At 35.6% G+C, this 22148-nt stretch overlaps 1 protein-coding gene across 1 annotated transcript in view; it reads right to left on the bottom strand.

Moving 5' to 3' along the window:
• Positions 1-22148, bottom strand: part of MALRD1 (MAM and LDL receptor class A domain containing 1) — a gene marked incomplete at both ends in the record, with an annotated part of 616248 nt that overhangs the window by 194942 nt on the left and 399158 nt on the right. Inside the window, 2 exons of the mRNA XM_081103892.1 lie at positions 499-660; positions 7981-8109. Of these exons, the coding sequence (XP_080960018.1) occupies positions 499-660; positions 7981-8109 (291 nt within the window). The remainder of the gene's footprint in view (positions 1-498; positions 661-7980; positions 8110-22148) is intronic.

The following is a 22148-nucleotide window of genomic DNA, read 5'->3' as shown; positions in this document are numbered from 1 at the left end:
CATTTACCTGAAATCACAGGACACAAAGTAAAATCTGTCAAGACTTTGTAGATGCTCATTCCTCCATCACCCACTTACCTTTACATCTCTGTCCTGGAACTTCATTGGTGGCCAGCTACTGGCCATTGTGTATTGTGAGAACTCTTATCAATGCTAATTGTAAACCTTTGCCGATTGCAGGCATCAATCTGATTGCCCCCTACTTGTCATTACTCTGATTGTTGATTTACAGGACACGTTTAGGGTAGAGGGAAAACATTCTGTGACTCTTAAAATATAATTCATGGATTTCCTTGTTGAAGCAATGTCAGTTCTGAGTCTATTCAGTAATTCACGGGTAAACAGAAAGTACTAACTTTCTTTTCATAATCCCTATTGCTTTCTAACCCCCTCCCCACCACCTGCAGACATACCAGACATACGTCAGCATTCAATCAAATAGATAAAGCAGGTTTCCAGCAGTTGATTACTTGGCCTGTGTATCTCTAGGAGGGTTACCTGGTGTATGATCAGAGTCTGCACTCAGTGCTTCGTCAGGAATTCTGTTGCCAATGGCCCAGTCCAAGTCATCTTCAGAGTCTTGAGTAAGACTGCAGGCTGCGGTCCAATTTCCGGAAGTTGTTTCAAAATTACAGCTTCCTGTTGTGGTTGTGTACTGGCCTAAGGAAACAAAAATTGTAATGAAATGTTCTGAAAATCCATATTGCACTTGATACTTTACTACATTAGTGATGATTTTAATTAGCATCCGTATATTCTAATTTTTTATAGATAAACGTATAGAACCAGGACATTTGCACCCATTGATAATATCAGTTGTAACCAGCTTTTTTAGCCCAGGGTCTAGAAGCAGTGCATGAATATTGTCATTTATCCATTTAGAAGCTGCATGGATTGACAAATAATACTTATAGATAGATAAAACTGTCTACACATAAACAATGAACACAACATTATAATACCTATCAAATCAAATAAATCAACAGCTTCAGTTGTCTGGATATTAATGCCATTGCTCTGTGTACTGTGGTGTTTGAACAGCGTAGACTGCTAGAGAGGCAAACTCATTTAAAAAGGAAAGGTGCCTTTGGGTGAAACTGTGTGGACACACACCCTTTTGTCATATGATACAATTACCTGTGTACAACATTTCAGAACTAGTCAGTAAATAGTGAAAGATGTTCTCTGCTAAAAGTGTTGATTGATAACTCATTAAAAATTAAGTTATTCACAATATAAGTTACTAGATAATAACTGTGTTGTGATAATCACTAGTTGAGATAATAACTAGTCATCTGAAAAGTGCCATCATAACACCCTGATATCTGCTTTCATTTTTCATTTTCTTTCTTTGCATAGCAGTTATTGTATTTGAGCATTCACTGTAAAAACTGTGTTGTACAGGCAGAATGAATATTGGGTGATTGAATCAGTAGGAATCAACTGAGATTGTCATTACCTTTCCTGTCTTTTTTTTTCTGTTTTTTTTTTTATAGAAAGATGAAGTTTACATTATTTTTAACATTTTATCAAGTAGTTTCTTGTTTATAAATTTTTAACATCAAACTAATACTAGCATATAGAAACTTCATCAGAAGAAAAACTTGCTGTTAAAATGGACACCAAATATATAGCAAAAATAACTTTCATATTTTTATAGAAAATTTTTTGTATCTCTGAATTTTCATAAAGTATCAGCATTTCACTTCTCAGGCATGATTGTATTTTATCTCCCAAAGTAAAATCACTTTAAATTATGTACATTTTTTCATTCATTCTACATAATTTATAATTGATTTTTATGTGTTCCTTTATTGGTCCTGTATATCTTCATGCTTTTTTGTACCAAACCCATGTCATAGATAGGTTTATATTATGCAAACAATGTGGATAAAAGTCAGAGATTCAGTTCTCCAGGTGTTTAACCAGCACAACTGCAAAAATGCAGAATCTATCAATGTACGTACAAGACAGCCATTGTGGGTTCTTAAGAATAATGTCACATCCAGGCTCTGTATTGTTGTATTTCTGTGTAACTGACTCCCCAACACATAATAATTGACAATAATTGTCCTACATCCTTTTCCATTCTCTGTGACCACTCTGTCCTTCTAGCTCCACTTTATTTAATATATGACCTTTATCTTTGACCCTAAGAATATGTATGCAATCAGGATCAATTCTCTTATATTTCATTCTCTTTACCTCAAGTTTTGAAACTTTTCCTTTCTAGCTCTAATCTCAGTTTATGATCTCTCCTCCTTAGCAACACTATTTTTAGCATTCCACAGCCTCATTTATTTCAACGTTACACAATTTTTCCACATTCTCCAACCTCACATTCTCTACTAATTACTTTCCTGTAACTTGCAGACATAGTCATGGTGTCCCTCTTGATTTAAAAAATATGGATTTATTTACTTAAATTTCTCACTCTGTATATCTTCATTCGTCCTGACCCGGGGCCCTTCACACTTTTATGCAGATGCCTTACAAATAAATCCACAGCCATGATGACATGCAGGAGTTTATCTTCAAATGCTTTTTAAACATTTCACTTGGACTACACAACCATTACCTCGAAACCAAACAAGCCTAAAACAAACTCATCATTCACTTCTCAAATTGGGTTCTTCTTTTTAAGATTATTGACTAATTTCATAGAATGAATCTTCTGTCTTTCTAAAGATTCAAACTTTGGAGTTATCTTTGATTCTGCATTCTTCATTTTCATATCCAATCTATCACCAATACCTGTAGACTCTCCCTTGGTAAATGTATTTAATTAATTTCCTTCCTTACAGTTCTATAGTCCCCATTCCAGTTCCATTGGTTCAACCACCTGATTTAATGGAGTATCTTTTTTTTTTTTTTAACATAGCCTTCAATCTATCAACGTTATAAATGCAAACCACATTAATCACCTTTAAGAATGTTCTTATGTGTTGTTTCTCTTGCTAAAAATATGCGAGTTTTCACATTGTCTGAAGATACTCTCCACAATCTCTAGCCTGGAATACAGTAACCTTTCTACAACTCAAAATGTATTTTAGGCTGAAATCTGTCTCATATTTAAAATTGCCTGCCAACCGAATTTTCAGAAAATTATCTCTTGAATAAAAACAGACTTTTTTCAACTTTTATGGTTAAAACTACTCACTTTTTAAAATGTTTTCTCTAGCATTTGGGTACTCATTTTCAGTCATCCCTTCCCTCTCTTGTTCAGGAGAGAACTGCAATTTTCTCCAGGTATAAACCTTCTTTCACTCAGGTATGTGTTTTATGGGTGAAACAGCCCCTCATCAGATCCAGGGGTGACTGATGGTTTATCTCAGCAATTGTGAAGCCATGTTCCTCTTTTTAGTTATTTTAGGTATCAATGTGAGATGCAATTCTAGACAATGAGACTTATTGGAGAAAAGGCATCTAGGAAAAGTTTTTCTTTAAAAAAATAAAATAAAAGAAGAAAATCTATTCATCCTTTCTCAGGATATCATTGCAAAAATGAGGTACTCAGGGCTGCAGAATTTGATGGGGAGGAGCTGGCTTTACTGAATACCAAATAATCGTAACTCAAACAGACAGGAATTAATTTCTCTCAATTAACAGGACGTTGGGAAGTTGTCAGTTTAAGGTTGGCATTGTGGTTCAGCCATGCCGTGTGTGCAGTGTGAAGCACACATTATCTCCCACCTTTCAATGCTGTCACCTTGTCATCCCATGCTCATGCATGGTTGCAAGACAACGGCTGTACTTCCATGGGTCACAAATACTTAAGCATTGAAAGACACAAAGAGAGGAAAGTGTTTTTTCTCTCTGAAAGAGACACCTTCCCAAAATTTCCATGTATATTCATTGGCGTCTGGTGGCTACAAGGAAGATTAGAGATGATGGCATTTGCAGCTTGTCACAATGCTTCCCCAGGTAAAGTTGGAGTTCTGTTTTTAAGCAGGAAAAAGAAATGAAAAGCAACTAGCAGGGACTACTGTCCATCTAAACTGCTTAAGGTTGGAATTTCTGTGTCAAGTATCTTCATCGCCTCTTCTCCATTCCATCTAGCAAATCATACTCTTTTTTTAAAAAAATATATTTTATTGATTTTTTACAGAGAAGAAGGGAGAGAGATAGAGAGTTAGAAACATCGATGAGAGAGATCAATCAGCCGCCTCCTGCACACCCCCCACTGGTGATGTGCCCGCAACCAAGGTACATGCCCTTGACCGGAATCGAACCTGGGACCCTTGAGTCCGCAGACCGACGCTCTATCCGCTGAGCCAAACCAGTTCGGCTAGCAAATCATACTCTTCCTTGAATGTCCAACATCTATACCATCTCTCCCTTTGAAGACCATGCCAGTTCTCGGGGCATGTGTGGGTTTTATGGCATTATAGTTGGTACCACTGATTTGGAAATTCATTACCTCTTTATTTTATATTTTCATCTTACTTGTTGTTTACTATTGTATTACTAAAACATTTCCACGTGATCAGTAATTTTTAGTGAACTACGTCATGTATATTGAAGTGTTCCCTTACATATAATTATTGAATGATATGAAGACTTTGCAATGTTTCTTGATGAGGTACAGGTATCATCTGTATTTTCAAAACAGCTATTGCTTTAGAAAAACTATTTTCTAAATTGTGTGTGATCTTTACCATGACCCTTTGAAGGATTCAAAGCATTATTAACATTCTTTTAAATAATTGGCATTTTCCCAGTGGAATAATATGGTTGTGAGGTCAGTGTACATATTGATCAGTTAACATATTTTTAAGAGATAGCACCATAATTATTTTTAATTCCTTACATCTACATATCTACCTTATTTTGCCATACCATAGTACATAATGCAGGAATATTAAATTGTTTATCCTCATGGTGAAATGGCATCTTTGCTGCATTGAGAAGGATATTTAAGAATTTGGGTAGAACGGGGAAGAGAATGTTTGCCTGTGTAAGAGGCAGGAGAGAAAGTGATCACCAGCAAGCTAGCTATCCCCAGCTGAGAACACAAGGTGCACGTGACACATGTTTTAGGCAATAATTTTCTTCCATGAAAGAAGAGAGCACATTTTCAGATTTAACTGTTGTGTTTTTTGTTTGTTTGTTTTTAGAATCAATATCACTGATTAATAACCATACATTTTGCAATAGAAGGTAAAGATGCAAAAGAAAATTTTATTTTATGATACATCTTATGAGGAATAACTGCATTTATTTTCTGATAAGTATACAGGCCATGCATATAAGACATGATTGACAAATCTCCAGAGAATGTTAAGATGACATGGAAAAAGCTCACATCATTAATTCTAGGATACTGAGCAGAGACATTCTTTACATTATTTCATTTAATGCTCAAAGCACTCAATAGGATGGATGTTATTATATCTACTAAACAGATGAGAAAAGTGAGTCACTGAGAATTTAAGTAATTGCCTAACAAGTGAGGGTCAAAGTCAAAATGAGGACTCCAGTTTAATAAGCCAAAGGTCAACTCTTTCTTATATTTCTCCAAAGGTCATTTTAAAAATGTGCAATTTATTCCATTATGCACATAGATTATCTGACTTCAAGAATGTAGCCCTGGCCGAAACCGGTTTGGCTCAGTGGATAGAGCGTCGGCCTGCGGACTGAAAGGTCCCAGGTTCGATTCCGGTCAAGGGCATGTACCTGGGTTGCGGGCACATCCCCGGTGGGGGATGTGCAGGAGGCGACTGATCGATGGTTCTCTTTCATCGATGTTTCTGACTCTCTATCTCTCTCCTTTCCTCTCTGTAAAAAATCAATAAAATATATTAAAAAAAAAAGAATGTAGCCCTGATGATTTACATTGGAGAATATATCTAAAAGACCATCAATAGGAAATATTAATGAAATCAATTTGCAGAACTAAGTCACTTGTATATTTTTGTATGCTGTGTAGTGTTGTTTGTGGATATGAACAAAGTGTATCAAGAGACTCTAAGAAAAGTGGCTATTTAATTTGTAAATATATTACTTTTATATTAATAAATTCAACTATTTCTTGAAGTTGTCCATCAAAGTTGTGGGTAACACTAACAGATATAAGTATGTAATTTACTTCAGTTTCAGAAAATCAAAACTGCCTGTGTGTGTTTTCACATCAATAACTGTGAGGGGCAAAAACAGCATATAAGGCAGCCTGAGAGGAAAGATGAGCGAAGCCAGAAGAACATGGGCAGCATTCACATTTGAAAACCCAAATTACCCATAACTCTCCCCAGCATTTTGTAAGCCTGTTTCTATATTGCACATACAGGTGTACACGCACACACACACACACACACACACACGCTATTCTTCATTTGTACTCTCTGAATAAGCTGTGATAATCTTATTCTTGCTAGAACTTGTTACACTTTACAATTAAATAGAAAACCTCTCATTTATTAACAACTTCTTTAAAAAGAGAGAAAAAACACATTAGATTTAAATACAATTTTCTTCATAGTATCCCCCCCCAACACACACAGTACAAAGTAAGTTTTTGAAGCCTAAAACAATGTCTTGTTCATTTTTATATATCTAATGTTCAGAAAGTTGTTCCTAGCCCATATTAAGAATAGGAATAGCCAAAACTGGTTTGGCTTAGTGGATAGAGCATTGGCCTGCAGACTGAAGGGTCCCAGGTTCGATTCCGGTCAAGGGCATGTACCTGGGTTGTGGGCATATCCCCAGTAGGAGATGTGCAGGAGGCAGCTGATCGATGTTTCTCTCTCATCGATGTTTCTAACTCTCTATCTCTCTCCCTTCTTCTCTGTAAAAAATCAATAAAAAATATATATATTTAAAAAAAGTAAAAAAAAAGAATAGGAATAAATGAAAGAATATACTTTTATATAAATGTTTTAATATACATACATCTTAAATGATAGGAAGATGATTTTACTATCTGCAGTAACTTTTCTATGTGCCTGTGACAGTCGTCCTTTCTCTACTGAATATATGTATCTATGTCATCAAACTTCAATTATCTTTTCCTTTAGAACCTTTATAAATTTGGCTTAGTTTTTAATGTTTTACTGGTGGTTATTAAATGTTCTATTTGTTATGTCTGGTGGGGAAAATGGTGATTTTACAAGTGTTTTAGAATTCCATTGAAATCAATTTCTTACAGTAAGTATAAAAAAATGTATTTTGTCCCTGGCCAGTGTGGCTCAATTGGATGGAGTGTTGCACCATATATCAAAAGATGGCAGGTTCACTTCCCAGTCAGGGCACATACCCAGGTTGCAGGTTTGATACCTGGTCTGATGCACTTAAAAGAAGTTAGAAATAACATTAGGAAGTATTATTTAATGTATTATAAATTTCATTTGAAAATACATATATTAAAGGAAATGTATAATTATTTTTAAATTAAGAATATAATGTGTAGTATTCACAGTATAGTTTAAACAATGCCAATTACTTTCACTTCCTTTTATACTTTGATTTAAAACTAAAATATGGATGAATGTTGAGGACATTATACCATGTGAAATGAGCCATTCACTAAAAACAAATTATGTATGATTCCACTTATATGAGGTACCTAGAGTTGTCAAATGCATAAAGACAAAAATTATAATGATGGTTGCTGGGAACTGGGATGTGGGGAGAATGCAGAGTTACTGTTTAATGGGTACTGAGATACACCTTTTTAAGATAAAAACTTTCTGGAGATGGCTGGTGGTGTTGGCTACACTCACAGTTCTACACAGTGACATGATTGGAAAGTTTTGGAACGTGATTTGCTATAGATTTACTGCAGTTTTTAACATAGGAGTAAAAAGAACGAGAAAGGGCTGCCATCTGGATATTTTCATAAAGAAGTTGAAAAAATGTTCTGGCTATTCTAAATCTACCGTAGTGCATGAAAAGAACATTTCTTCTCAGCAGTGCCAATAAGTTTCTCTACTAATAAAGTGAAAGTCTGTGCTGAGCTGGCAGCATTAGAACAAATATACTTACCACAGTGAGCTTCATCAGACCTATCAGAGCAGTCTGGTTTGTAGTCACAGACAAGGTGGGATGCAATACACTTCTTGTTGTGGCACAAAAAGTCAGTGGCTTCTGGGCAAATTTCAGAAGTCTCTCCCACTGGTGTAAAAACAGAGGTGTTATTTTGAGATGATTTCATTACATTTGATTACTCATTTTAATCATTTTATAGATTTCACACTATTAAATAAGTTAGTGATTTTACTAGTTGTCCAAGGTAGATGTCTACACAACTTCCCCTCTCTCAGTCCTACCTCCATTGTTCAGCATGTTATGTAGATGGCAATTTCAAAATATCCTTTAATTAGTCAAAGGATGACCATTAGCTATTATATAAACCCAAACTTCTAATCAAGGGATTACAAACCTTTTGTTTTTTTTGGTACCAACTTAGTTTTTAATTCTCATTTTTTGCAACTCTTCTCATAAGCACCTGCAATAGAAGGTTTCACAAATATGTCATTTGTTCTTTATTTTCCCATGTGTTCATATGCTGTTTCCTTTACCTACACTGACCATTCTCTCTTGTGCTTCTGCTGGTCTCCTCAACCTCAAGACTCAAGGAAATAACTCTTCTCTCCACCCTTGTCTTGTCTTTCTCTTTATCATCCAAATTCCTGGTTGGACACCCCCTGTGTTATGCCACTGAAGACCCCTTTTATTCCTATATTAAATACTCAGCACCTCATATAAGAGCAGTTTACATGCCTGTCTGTCCCTTCAGACTCCAAGTCCCTTAGCAGGAGGAGATTCTGCTGTATTCTCTTGGATTTAACATGACACCTATTACGTACTTTGTGCTTCATAAATGCTGGTTATAATAATTGAAGGTATAATGGTTTCACCTAAAGGGAACTAAGAAAAGTGAATTGACAGGATTTTCAAAGCAAGTCACATAATTGAATGACACTTGAACTGATATGAAGTCTAATGATAATTCTTCACAGCTTCAAAGTAATACACATTAAAGATATAAAACTATTTTTATCAAATTCAACAAATTAAATAAAGCTCAGCAATTTTTTTGATATATAGACTATAAGTTCAGGCTGGTGTGCCTAAGGTAAGGTAAGTTACTCAAGGTTAAGCAGTATTTCCATAAAGGAAAATGGTAAAACTCCATAGATTTGATAAAAGTGTATTTTCATATCCTTTGAATCATCTCCACACACAACAGCTAAAACCTGAATAATTTGCAGAAATACTTTAACAGTAGCATGTAGTCCAAATATGAAGATTGAAGAAAAAGCATCTAAGATAACAGCAAATATTTCAACTAAGGACATCACTAAGATGAAGAATTTATAGTCAGGTTCATTCATTGGTTTAGATTTAGAATCTTTCCCAAATCATTTTAATAAACACTAGAGCAAATTTACACTTATCCAGAGCAACATGTAAACATTATTTAGTATGCAAATACATGCATTGGAGATTATTTCATACTCCACAGAGGAAATGTCTTAACCCATAATCTAAATGATAGGATTTTTAGGATTGTTTTTTTAAAATATATTTTATTTATTTTTTACAGAGAGGAAGGGAGAGGAATAGAGAGTTAGAAACATCGATGAGAGAGAAACATTGATCAGCTGCCTCCTGCACACTCCCCACTGGGGGTGTGCCCACAACCAAGGTATATGCCCTCGACCGGAATCGAACCTGGGACCCTTGAGTCCGCAGGCTGACACTCTATCCACTGAGCCAAACCTGTTAGGGCAGGATTTTCAGTTTTTTAAAAATTTGACTATAATAGGCTACATCTCTAAATATGGACTATTTCCCTAACAGTATAGAATAACAAAGACATGAAGAGAAATTAAGTCAGTGCTTTGAATTTCAATAAACCAAGCAACTGCTAGAATCCCTATGGTATGTGAATTATACAAAGAAAAATTATTAGAAAGCCTACAATTCTAAGAAAAGTACATCTTTAAGACAAGAATATCATTGATCAGATTGTGGTTAGCAAAAACGTCATGGTAAAAAGAAAAAATTAGATTATTTGAGTGATAATGTTTATGCCTGTTCAGTCAGTTTCAATTTCTTCATCCAGTCAATATGATAAACTCTATAAATTTGATAAAGTTGGCAAGTATAAGAAATAAAAGATAATCCCAAATATTCTATAGTTACTGATACAGTGATGGAAAGAACATTGGTGCTCATAATAGAGAAATGAAGATAATCTGGCTGGCAGAATATGGCATATGAAAAAAACTAAATTATTTACTTTGGCCAAAAAGTAAAAATAAAACATAAAAGATTGACAGAGACATAAGACCTAAAACTAAACAAGACAGACTGAAGAATCCTAGAAAGAAAAGACCTGAAAAATTATGTAGCCATAAGAAATGAATATTTAATCCAATGAAAGCATGAGGTATATATGGAGTTAATTCATATGCATTGGAACAAACTGACCATCCTGAATGTGACACAAATTGAAAGCTGGCTTTATTCTGCTTTGAAACAGAATTTACAGTAAAGATGTCCTTGACTATAAATTTCTATTTGAATTTAAGTAGTTTTATACACAGGCTTCATGCTACTTTATTTTATTGCTCCCATTATTCCAGTTTTGGCCATGGGAAGTTCTTTAAGTTAGTTCCTGTGTCCCTTTGACATACCTCATCAATGTAGGCATTTCTTTGGACACTACCTGATTTTCTAGCACTGTGAGTGGTTCAGGATTAACATATATTTCCTGACCCAGTTCTAGAGTCAGTCATCAGCCATTTCTCCAAGGAGCACTGGTTACCTCTATTGGAGAATGCCATTAGAAACCACGATCTGGGTGCCAGGTTGCTCCTTGCTACTGAGGTGCCATTTTTTTCTACTCTATGATAACTTGAAGAGTCATGCCATTTTTCAATTATGGAAAATGATCAATATTATCTCTTCAAGTAGTGTCTTTCCTTAAGTCTTTGTTCTTTATTTCTGGAATTTTCATTAGAAAAGTGTTGGATTTACCCATTTTTATCTTTAATATCTCTTAATGTTCATTTCATTTTTTTTTTCTCTTTGCCTTACTGTGTTGCATTCTGGTGAGTAAATTCATATTTATTTGATAATTCACTCTTTAGTTGTGTCTCTAATGTGTTTAACTTTTCCATTGATGTTTATTTTCAAATAAAATTTTACTCATTTCTAGAAGTAAACTTAATTTTTACAATTTAATATGCTACCTATTCTTTTTGTTGATACTTTCCTTTGTCTGTATTATTATCCTGGTAGCATATGGTCCCACAGCATAAATTTACACTGGCTTTTGCATTTTCCTTAAAGTTTCAATGTTCTAGAAAATTTAATATTAATTTGTTGTTTTGGAATTCTTATTCACACATTACATACTATCCTATGTGAGGTGTGACACAAGTTTAGGGTTTTGTTTTTGTGTTTGTATTCCCTTCACTTTTTCACAAGCCCCTGGAAAAACAGCCAAATTTCTTTGAGCCTGACCTAAAAAGACTAAGCTGTATGGAAAGGGTCATGTCTAGATCTCTCCTTCTCATACAGGTTTAGAAAATTCAGTCCCCACATCATTTAGGCCACTGGGAAGTCAGCTTCCACCTGTGATCTATATTTTGATTCTCCTCCTTTGGTTCTGGGTCTAATATATTTTTTCTTCTTTAAATTTCAGTTCAGAGTATTATAAGTGCTTTAGACATATTTTTATGTTTTCAGTGAGTGGAAATAATATCTTATTATATGATTTTGTCAATTCTTCTATAGCCTAACTTTCAATATAAATTTAATATTTAAAATCTGTCAATATCTTATGAATTCTAAAAATAACCCCAAGAAAGCCCCAGAAAATAATTTTTTTCCAAATAATGCTCTTTATTTAATGTAAATTTTATGATACTTGAATTTTTTCCAATAGCAGATCTCTGTTTTAAAAAATCTGAAATCAGCATATAACACTCTCTTTATTTTGTGTTCATATAAAAGTAAATATATGTAAGCATCTGAGGGTACTCAAAGCAAGAGCAACATTAAAATGTATTTGTAGTGGTTAGAAGAGGAAACTTTTCCAAATGCAGGATTTCTTTTTACTTGATAATGTATGAAATTTCTTTGTACCTTGCCTATTTTAATTTGATAAATTACCCCTGGATAGTTTTTATTATAGGTATGTCTTAGACGTTTTAGCATTCTAAGTAAACATTTTTCTCTGGTTAAAGCTGGTAACAATGGGCAGTAAATACTGATTGTGAATGGGCAGTCCAAATAAAATATGTGGACCAATATAATGATTTTGAACTCCCATTCTTTTTTAAAAAAATCCTCACCTAAGAATATGTTTTACTGATGAGAGAGAGAGAGATATCAATGTATGATAAACATTCATCAGTTGCTTCTCATAAATGCCCCCACAGGGGATTGAACCCAGAGCCTAGATATACGCCCTTAGGAATCAAACCCAACAAACTTTAGTGCATGGTCCAACCAACTGAGCCACACCAGCCAGCTCCTGAACTCCATTCTCAGAAAGGCTATAACCTTAGGTAAGCCATGTAATATTGATCTCTAAATGAAAACATTGATCATTAGTTTTCCATACAAAAGACTATATGCTTACATCTAGTGATGTCATCTATTTAGAATCTTTAATTATTCATCCTAGAAACATACAGTAAGCAATTGTCAGACACCCTGGTGGATATTATGATAGTTCTTACCTTCAAATAACTCATAATATGCTGATGAAAAGTTATTATTAAGATGGTACATGTTGTGCTATAATTGAAGATATTTATGGCTTGCTGTCAGAGGACAATAAAAAGTAGCTCAAGTTTATACTTATGTGAATAAATATTTAATACATTTATTCAGTTGATGGGCTTTAAAGTGTCTATCATCTCAGTCATTCAGCCAATTAATAAAATAGGCCAGACCATCAACTGAGAGGAAGCAGTTCCTATATGAATTTCCTTTATTTCTTCCATTCTTCTTAGCTTCCTTATGAAGACAATTTGACCACATTGAATATATGGAAGATTCAGATTTATTTGAAGAAAAAAAAAATTTGGATACTGAAAGGGAAATAGGCTCAAGAATAGATATTTTGGAAAAAGATTATGCACCTCAAATTTTCCTTCACAGATGAACTTACTTCGCTTGAGTACTCTCGTGTTCTAGAAACATCAGGGGCAAGTTTGAACATAAAAGGAAATCTCAACACTGCAGAGGACTTAATATCACACAACAAGTATTTTCAAATGTTTAGAAAATAACAGTGTTTCATATTTTCTATTCACCATGAACACTTAAATCTGTCTTACGTTAGAAAAATTGCTAGGTTTTAAGGTCAGTGCACACATCAGACAATTGATAGCAACACATCTGAAACTGTAACCTTGGTGATCTCAGTGACCGCACAGCTCAGTGTGTGTCACATTATCTGAAGCGTTACTGGAGGCACTGGGCCATGTCAGTGCTCAGCAAGCGTTTCGGGAAATATGAAAAATCCAATTCCACTTGTGATACAGAGGCAGGTGCCTGCTAAGTGGAAGATATCATAAACATCAACTTTTCATGTTTTTAGACGAAAAAGGTGACTACAAACTGTGTCTATATTTGTCTGAAAGAAAATTATATATACAAACCTCTCTTTTCATGCATGAAACCCAGATTTTTAACTTTAAATTTTTATATCTGGACATAGTTTAAGTATTTAGTTTTCTTTGTGATTTTTCACATATTTTAAGGGCAACAGATTGCTCAACCCTAGAATGAATATATATATATATATATATATATATATATATATATATATATATATATATATAATCTACACTAATAAAAGAGAAACATGAAAATTGATGTCACTCCGCTATGCTCACCAGCCAATCAGAGTGACTATGCAAATTAACCCAACAAAGATGGCAGTTAATTTGCAGAGGGAAGGCTGAAGGCTCTGGCTGGAGGGAAGACTGAAGACTGAAGGCTGAAGAGGCTTGGCTTCTCTGCTGTGGCCAGACCAAAGGCCTGGGTCCTGGGTGTCAGAGGAAAATTGGTGCCAGCAGCCAGGGGAAGGAAGGCCTATTGTGCGAATCTTCGTGCAACAGGCGTCTAATATATATATTGGTTTAAAGGTTTATATAAAAGAAAAACAAAACACACACAATTTTAGAAGGCCCAGGAAGAAGGCAGAGGAAATAATAAGGAAATAAAACAACATCAACAACAAAACTCAGCTGATTTAACTGACAAAGAGCACACACTTTTGTGCATGAAGAAATGTTATTAATGGTTTAATGTTTCCGAAGTCCTCAACAAATGCTCAGCTCTTTTCAATTCCCAGTCCTCCATTAGAAGATAACTTGCTCAATTATCTGACTTTTAAATGGTAGTTTCTAACTACCATTTAAAAAAGACGTATCAACCATTTCCATTCTGGACTTTGCTGCTGCATCTGATATGCCAAAAATGTCTTTCCTTTTGTAATCCTTAAGGCCCTTAGGTGTTTGGCATCATATTCCTGCTGTTCTGCTGTCTCTTAACCTTCCTTCTCTTCTCTGGGCTCCAGGTCCAATCTAGGCCTTTAAATGCCTGTGGAGCAAATTGTGACCCTGACTCATTTTCCTTTGCTTTTCCTCAGGCATCATATTTACTGTCATGGTTTTATCTACCAACTGGGGGCTGATGACGCAATAGCCACATCCCAATCTGTAACTTTTCCTGAGTTTATACACTTATACATCTTCCATTGGATTTCTCTATAACATATTAGACACACTAAGCACAACCAAAAATGCATACACCATCTTTTCTGTTTGCCTCCTACTTTATCTTTCCCTACTTCTTGCCTCACAATAAACTTCACAGTACTCATCTATATATGGTCCACAGATGTACATTTTTTTTCACCAATTTAGCCTTTATTCATGTTTTTATGCCTTAATACTTCCCATTCCATGTGGGAGAGATGGCTGGCTATTTACAAGATGTGCTCAAATTTCACATATTTTAAGGGCAACAGATTGCTCAACCCTAGGCTATAAATATATATTATATGCCAGTAATTGGTTTAAAGGTTTATATAAAACAAAAACAAAACACACAATTTTAGAAGGCCAAGGAAGAAGGCAAAGGAAATAATAAAATAAAACAACATTAACAACAAAACTCAGGTGCCCTTGATAATCTCAATTATAACAGATGTATTAAAATACAGTACCATGATACATTTTCTGCTGCATTTATTGACTATACAATGAACAAAATAATCATGCTTATTCTGAAAAAAAAATACAGAAGAATCCTTAAAGGAAGTAATTGTTTTATATTTATTGTTATATCCCTAAAACATAGCCCAGAGCCCAGACTCCTTTCAGGCGATAAAGTAATATTTGCTGAACTGTGTTTAAAATTGGCAAACTGGACTTAACCATTGCAATCAGAATAGTTGGCTATTTAAACTTAAAATGAATTAAAATCATGCTAAAAGTACTAAGAACTGAGAAGTGCATTTAGCAAATTTAAAATGCATTGGGTTAAATCACTCCTACAAAATCTTGCAGCTAAAAATAATTATAAAAGAACTGTCTACTACTGAAAACTGTTCAGAGGATAAATGGGCTGTGTGGTAATTATTATCACTGTCTAATATAATTTCTGAGATGTAATATATTCTGTGAGTTTGATAGTCCATATAAACACAGCTAATGATGTAATTTATTAGTTGCTACATGGACAAGGAGACTCAATGGTGTGTGATGACATGAGGCAGAAAGTAAAGACAATCTGAAGAGAAATGGGACAAGGCAACATAGAATATCCTATATAATAAAAGGCTAATATGCAAATCAACCGAACAGTGGAACGTCTGGTTGCTGTGATATGTACTGACCACCAGGGGGCAGATGCTTAATGCAGGAGCTGCTCCCTGGTGGTCAGTGAGCCAGACTGAGCCATCAATTCAACATCCCCCAAGGGCTCCCAGACTACGAGAGGGTGCAGTCTGGGCTGAGGGACCACCCCTGCTCCCGAGTGCCCAAATTTCGTGCACTGGGCCTCCAGTTAAGATAATAAGGGCCTTTTTTGAGGAAGATGAATTTGGTATGCTACATAAAATTGTAAGGAAAGAAAAAAATTACTTAGGAAAATTATAATCATCATTAAAAGTGGCCCAATCATTAAAAATATTTGTTTACATGCTAGATTCAAGCTTGGACTTAAAAAAGACCCAAGATAGATGGAATATGTCATGTGTTTAGACCAAAGTAAAAATTTTTAATTGCCATATTAAGAGGAAATACATACTTTGCTCAAAGTTTACCTTCACTCCAGTGGAGTTTGGTATAAGAGGAGAGTTGTACACTAAAGCACCAATGTCATACACATCTGATAGGGAATGACAAAGGAAACTGATTCAATTATGTATTTATCATTTGTCTCGTCTAAGAATACTATTGTCTTTTCCTTTGCTCAGGTAACTTTTTTTTTTTTTAAGTCCTCACCCAATGATATATTTTTCATTGATATTAGAGAGAGAAAGGGATAAGGACAGAAAGAGAAACATGAGAAACGTTGCTGTAAGAGACACACATTGATCAGTTGTCTCCCGTGCACACCCCCAGAGACCAGAGATGGAACCCACATCCTGGGTATGTGCCCTGACCAGGAATCAAACTTGCCACTTTTTGGTGTGCGGGATGATGCTCCAACCAACTAAGCCATAATGCCCAGAGCTATTCAGAAACATTAGCATAAAATTTATACTGAAGCATTTGCTTCAAAATATCAGTTCAAAATATCCTATATAATCCTATATAATAAAGAGGTAATATGCAAATTGACCATCATGCCCTCACACAAAGATGGCCACCCCCATGTGGGCACATAATGGCCACCACAAGATGGCCTGCAGGGGAGGGCAGTTGGGGGCGACTGGGCCGGCAGGGGAGGGCAGTTAGGGGCAATCAAGCTGGCAGGGGCGAACAGTTGTGGGTGATCGGGCCAGCAAGGGAGCAGTTAGGTGTTGATCAGGCTGGCAGGGGAAGGGTTAGGGGGTGATTAGGCTGGCAGGCAGAAGCGGTTAGGGGCAATCAGGCAGGCAGGCAGGCAAATAGGAGCCAGCAGTCCCAGATTGTGAGAAGGATGTCCAACTGCCGGTTTAGGCCTGATCCCTGTGGACATCCCCCGAGGGGTCCCAGATTGGAGAGAGTGCAGGCTGAGCTGAGGGACACCCTCCCCCAGTGCACAAATTTTGTACACCAGGCTTCTAGTCCTATATAATAAAAGCCTAATATGCTAAGTGTCCGACCATTCGACCATTCAATCAGTTGCTATGGTGTTCACTGACCACCAGGGGGCAGGCACTCCAACTGATAGGTTAGCTTGCTGCTGAGGCCTGGCAGATCTGGACTGGGCGAGATGGGCCAGACATGCCCTAGAGTCCTCCTGCGGTCCCTCCCCAGGCCGGATTGTACACCGGTGGGGTCCCTTGGCCTGGCCCCCTCTCATAATCCGGGACCCCTCAGAGAATGTTGGAGAGCTGGTTTTGTCCCAATCTCCATAGGCCAAGCTGAAGGACCCCACTGGTGCATGAATCCATGCACCAGACCTCTAGTTAATACATAATATGTAATAATTAGTTTATTCATTTTGACCACATTGAAAACAACAATTTTTATATCTTATCAATCAAGTCAGCAATTATGCTTGCTTATTTCTTTTTCACTTACAACCATTATGGAATGATAGGGTTAGTCACTAAATTCATAGTCAATAAGCCTTATTTCTATATTTGTAAAACCCCAAAATAACTTGAAATAAAATCATTCAAACACTCTGGATTGTTAGGTCTTTCCCCTCTAAACTTCTATAAGATATTAGATATTATCTGAAAACACTTTCTTCATTAATTATAAATGCAAGTATAAAATGCTGTTAACAAGTAACCTATGATTATAATTTTCAGCTATCCAAAATTTCCAAAACTGCATTTGTCATATGAGGTAATACGTAAGAAATAAATTCTGTTAATATTTTTAGACTTTAAATAGTTAAAAATTACTCTTATAAACTGTCTCACACTATAGATACTCCCATTCCAGCATGTATATTTGCACTGGAAAGGAGAAATCAAGAGTTACATAAAGCCTAAGAGTTTACTAGCATTGATCCCATAGAAATAAGGTGTCGGAGTAACTGGAAAAAACAAAACCATTAATTTTTTTTTGTGTATATAAAATTTATAAAAAATACGTAAAGAACTTAGGCCCAGGGACAGACTCCTTGCCAACCGGGAAGGAGTGTAGCAGGAGGAGAGACAGCATAGAACCCTCTGATGCTCATTACCAAGAATCTCAAGGTGGTACTAACATGGACAACTGAGTAAAGAAAGGCCAACCAGATTATTCCTTTTGAGACTGAATGTTGTACCAAGACACACACAAATGGCAGGACTGGGGAGCACAGGTGTCTAATGGGCACCTCCCTGGAACACATTTCCATGAGCCCCTGTTGCTTAGGTCCTTGGAGCGTATGCTTCCCAAGGATGGCTTGCACAATTGTTTCTTCAATTCTCTGATCTATCCCAGAATCTTTAACCAAAAATGACCTTGATTTATTTACTAGTAAGTTTGAAAAAGTTGGTACATGCACTAAAAGGATAAAAACTATTAACTACATTTATTATTGATCTAAGTTGACCCCACTCTAGAAGTAGAAGGGCTACAATAATAATCAATGATATGTGTAATAAAGGAGAACAATCCCACCCATGTTCAAGGAAATGTATAGCCTTCCTAAAAATATAAGGTTCTGGAACCTCTCAGATGGTGATCCCATTAATGGGCATTAATGAAGAAGAGATTTTGACATGCTGAACAATCTGATTCAGACTTTGCAATTAGTCCAACTTGTCTACTGTTTATGTAGTAAGGTCACGACAGGAGACTGTTACATAATTTTCAACTTACGTGCAAATTTCAGGGTCAAACAATGACCAAGTTATGTTTTCCTGCATAAAATAAACACAATTTAACCACAATAGAATATTATCTTTGACCCTTTCCAATGAACTCTCTATTTTTGTGAGATGTATAAAAAATTAATCTGCACTGTATTTTCAATATAGCATTTCATTAAAATCTTCAGAATTTAATAGATTTACTGTGAACTGGAGGTTATTACTAAAACTGGACTAGAGATAAATATTTAGATGTACTTTATATTTGTTAGCAAATAGTTTAGCTCCAACAAAGAAAATTTAAAATATTTTTTTTTACAAAATCTTAAAATCTTCTTGAGTAAAATCTGTAACATTTTGTGTGTTTTGGTTAAATTAATTAATCTTTTTTTTAGGCTCAAATTCCTGATCTGACAAGTGGAGATAGTAAAGTTCCCATGTAAATAACAGAGTTGTGTAAACATTAAGTGAGATAATGTATGCTAAGTTACCGGTACCTACTTGACATTTAGTACATGTCCTATCGATAGGGGTATGGCACACAGTAATAAGAACAGAACCTCAGTTGTTTAATGATTGTTCACCTTATACTATAGATAAGAGGTTTTCTTACAGACCCTGGGGAACTGGAGGATGAAACAGGGCAGTAAAAGATGAGACACCTCAGACACCCTGACCGGTTTGGCTCAGTGGGTAGAGCATCGGCCTGCGGACTGAAGGGTCCCAGGTTCGATTCCGGTCAAGGGCATGTACCTGGGTTGCGGGCACATCCCCAGTAGGGAGTGTGCAGGAGGCAGCTGATCGATGTTTCTCACTCATTAATGTTTCTAACTCTCTATCCCTCTCTCCTCCTCTCTGTAAAAAAATCAATAAACTATATTAAAAAAAAAAAGATGGGTCCATTACTCAGAAAAGAAAATACATTTTAAAAACAGACCAAGGATGTGACACGCTTTGATTTGGTTGCTATGCCTGGATCCTTACCCCCTTGGGAGTTTGCCTCAGGAAGGCTGACCATTCTCTGGTCCCAGGAATGGGCTGAGCTGTTCGCAATATCATAGAAGGTCAGCCACCTTGTTATTGGACTTAGAGCTCCTGGAGATCAGACTGCAGACGCTCCCCTCTCCTTTTCCCGGCCACACTCACAGCTGCACAGAGCTTTCTCCTCACCCTTAATCAGCCAGCTGGCAAGGGGGCAGAGCAGAATTTTCAGGATGACCTACTGCTCTCCCCACACTGCTGGCATTATTAGAATAAATGCTCATATATGATTCAATCCTGTCTGTGCTTATTTTGGGTCAAGTAGTCACAGGTGGCCTCAGACCCGGTTAGTGTCCAGTATCACTGTTAATGGTTAGTTTTTCCATATTTTTCCTTGAATCTTGACTACTTGCCCTCTCAGAGTCTTAGTTTCTCTACTTATAAAATGGGTTCTTATAAGACTTAGCTAAGATAAAATATATAAAGTTGAGAAACTCCTTGATTTATAGAAGTTGAAAGTCTTAGTTCTTCCTGCATTTATCCCAGGCCAGCATTCCTTCTTCCAAAAAATACTGCTTTGAGAAAATATGAAAACTACTTTATATTATAATTTACTTGTAAATAAAGTTAGAAAATGTCAGCATTAATTGGTAATATTAATTATTGACTTATAATGGGCTTGATACTTGTTTAATCGCTTTGCAAGGATTAAATCAAAAGATTTTTACAATAATTCAATTAGTATAGAAGAGGTATAGAGTGGTTAACTTGTCCCAGGTCACACAGCTGAGAAATAGTGAATGAACTAATCATATATCAGCAATCTTCAGGCTGAGTGAAGGGTACATTGAAGAGAATATAAAGATCCTGCAAGTAGGATAAAGGCATATAGTTTTAAGGAAATCAATTTCTAGCTCACCATTTTCAAATATGAAGCTTCCAGATTGATGTGCCTGAGAAGCATCTATGATCAGCCTGGTTCTCCTTTGTACCTTCCCTTTCATGACCATACTCCCTACTTTCCAGAAGGAAGAGCTGCACAACTTTCCATTTATTCAACATTCCAAAACACACAGGGGCAAGTTGTGGCAGTACCTCAATCAGGTCTCACATCTTTAATACTTGACTATTTTCAACGAATGATTTATCTAGATAGAGAGCTTTATGAGACTGAAGTAAAAAATAACATGAAACCATTTATCACACAATGTTATTTACTACCAACACATTAATCACTAAAACAAACCTATTTTTTAAATTAAGAAAACTAAAGATATAAGTGCAAATGTAAATAAATTTGATATTTTAAAACTCTCATCAAAGTTGTCTTTGGAGTTTTGATACAAATTAGCATTGCTCATAGTGACAGATAGGGAGGGATACACATCATTAGAAAAATGACAGCAGCTGATATACTTAGCAGCTACATGTTAAATGTTCATTTCAACACCTCAGAAAACTGATCCCCTGTATTACATCACTGCTATTGATGAATGGCTATGATGGCAAAAACTGTTGCTCAACAGATTGTATCAAAAATTATGGTAGATTAACAAAAAAAGCTATACCTTAGAGCAAAGAAAATTATGTTATTACTGAGATTATAGACAGCAAAGAAGAGATTGCTGAGTTTGGACAGTTTTACACATGTATATTTGAATTTACAATAGAAATGAGGTATATTTAGAAATATTTACATATTTATACTTACATATATATTTATATTTCCTGATGTAGCTGCTCAATGACAAGACAAAGAAAGGGTGGCTTCATTGCTCATATCCATCTCTATACTCATTTTAAAAAGATTGGCTTAAAACTCAACATCAAAAAAACACCCAAAGAACCCAATTAAAAAATGTGCAAAAGACTTCAAAATGTATTTCTCTAGAGAAGATATACAAATGGCTCATAAGCACACGAAAAGATGCTTATCATCACTAATGTAAATTGGGAAAATGCAAATCAAAAGCAAATGAGATGCCACCTCACCCCTATTAGGATGCTACTATAAAACAACAATAATAATAAAAACCACAAACCAAACATGCACAACAACAACAATAAAACACAGAAAAGCTTTGGTGAGGACATGAGGAGTTGGAATGCCCTAAAGAACTTAAAAATAAAATTATCATATGATCCAGAAATTCTAATTTGGCACATATACCAAAAAGAATTGATAACATGGACTCAACAGATATTTGTACACCAATGTTCATAGCAGTATTAT

This window comes from Myotis nattereri (assembly GCF_964212035.1).
Source record: "Myotis nattereri genome assembly, chromosome: 1".
NCBI lineage: Eukaryota > Metazoa > Chordata > Mammalia > Chiroptera > Vespertilionidae > Myotis > Myotis nattereri.
This window is presented reverse-complemented; position numbering and strand designations above follow the sequence as displayed.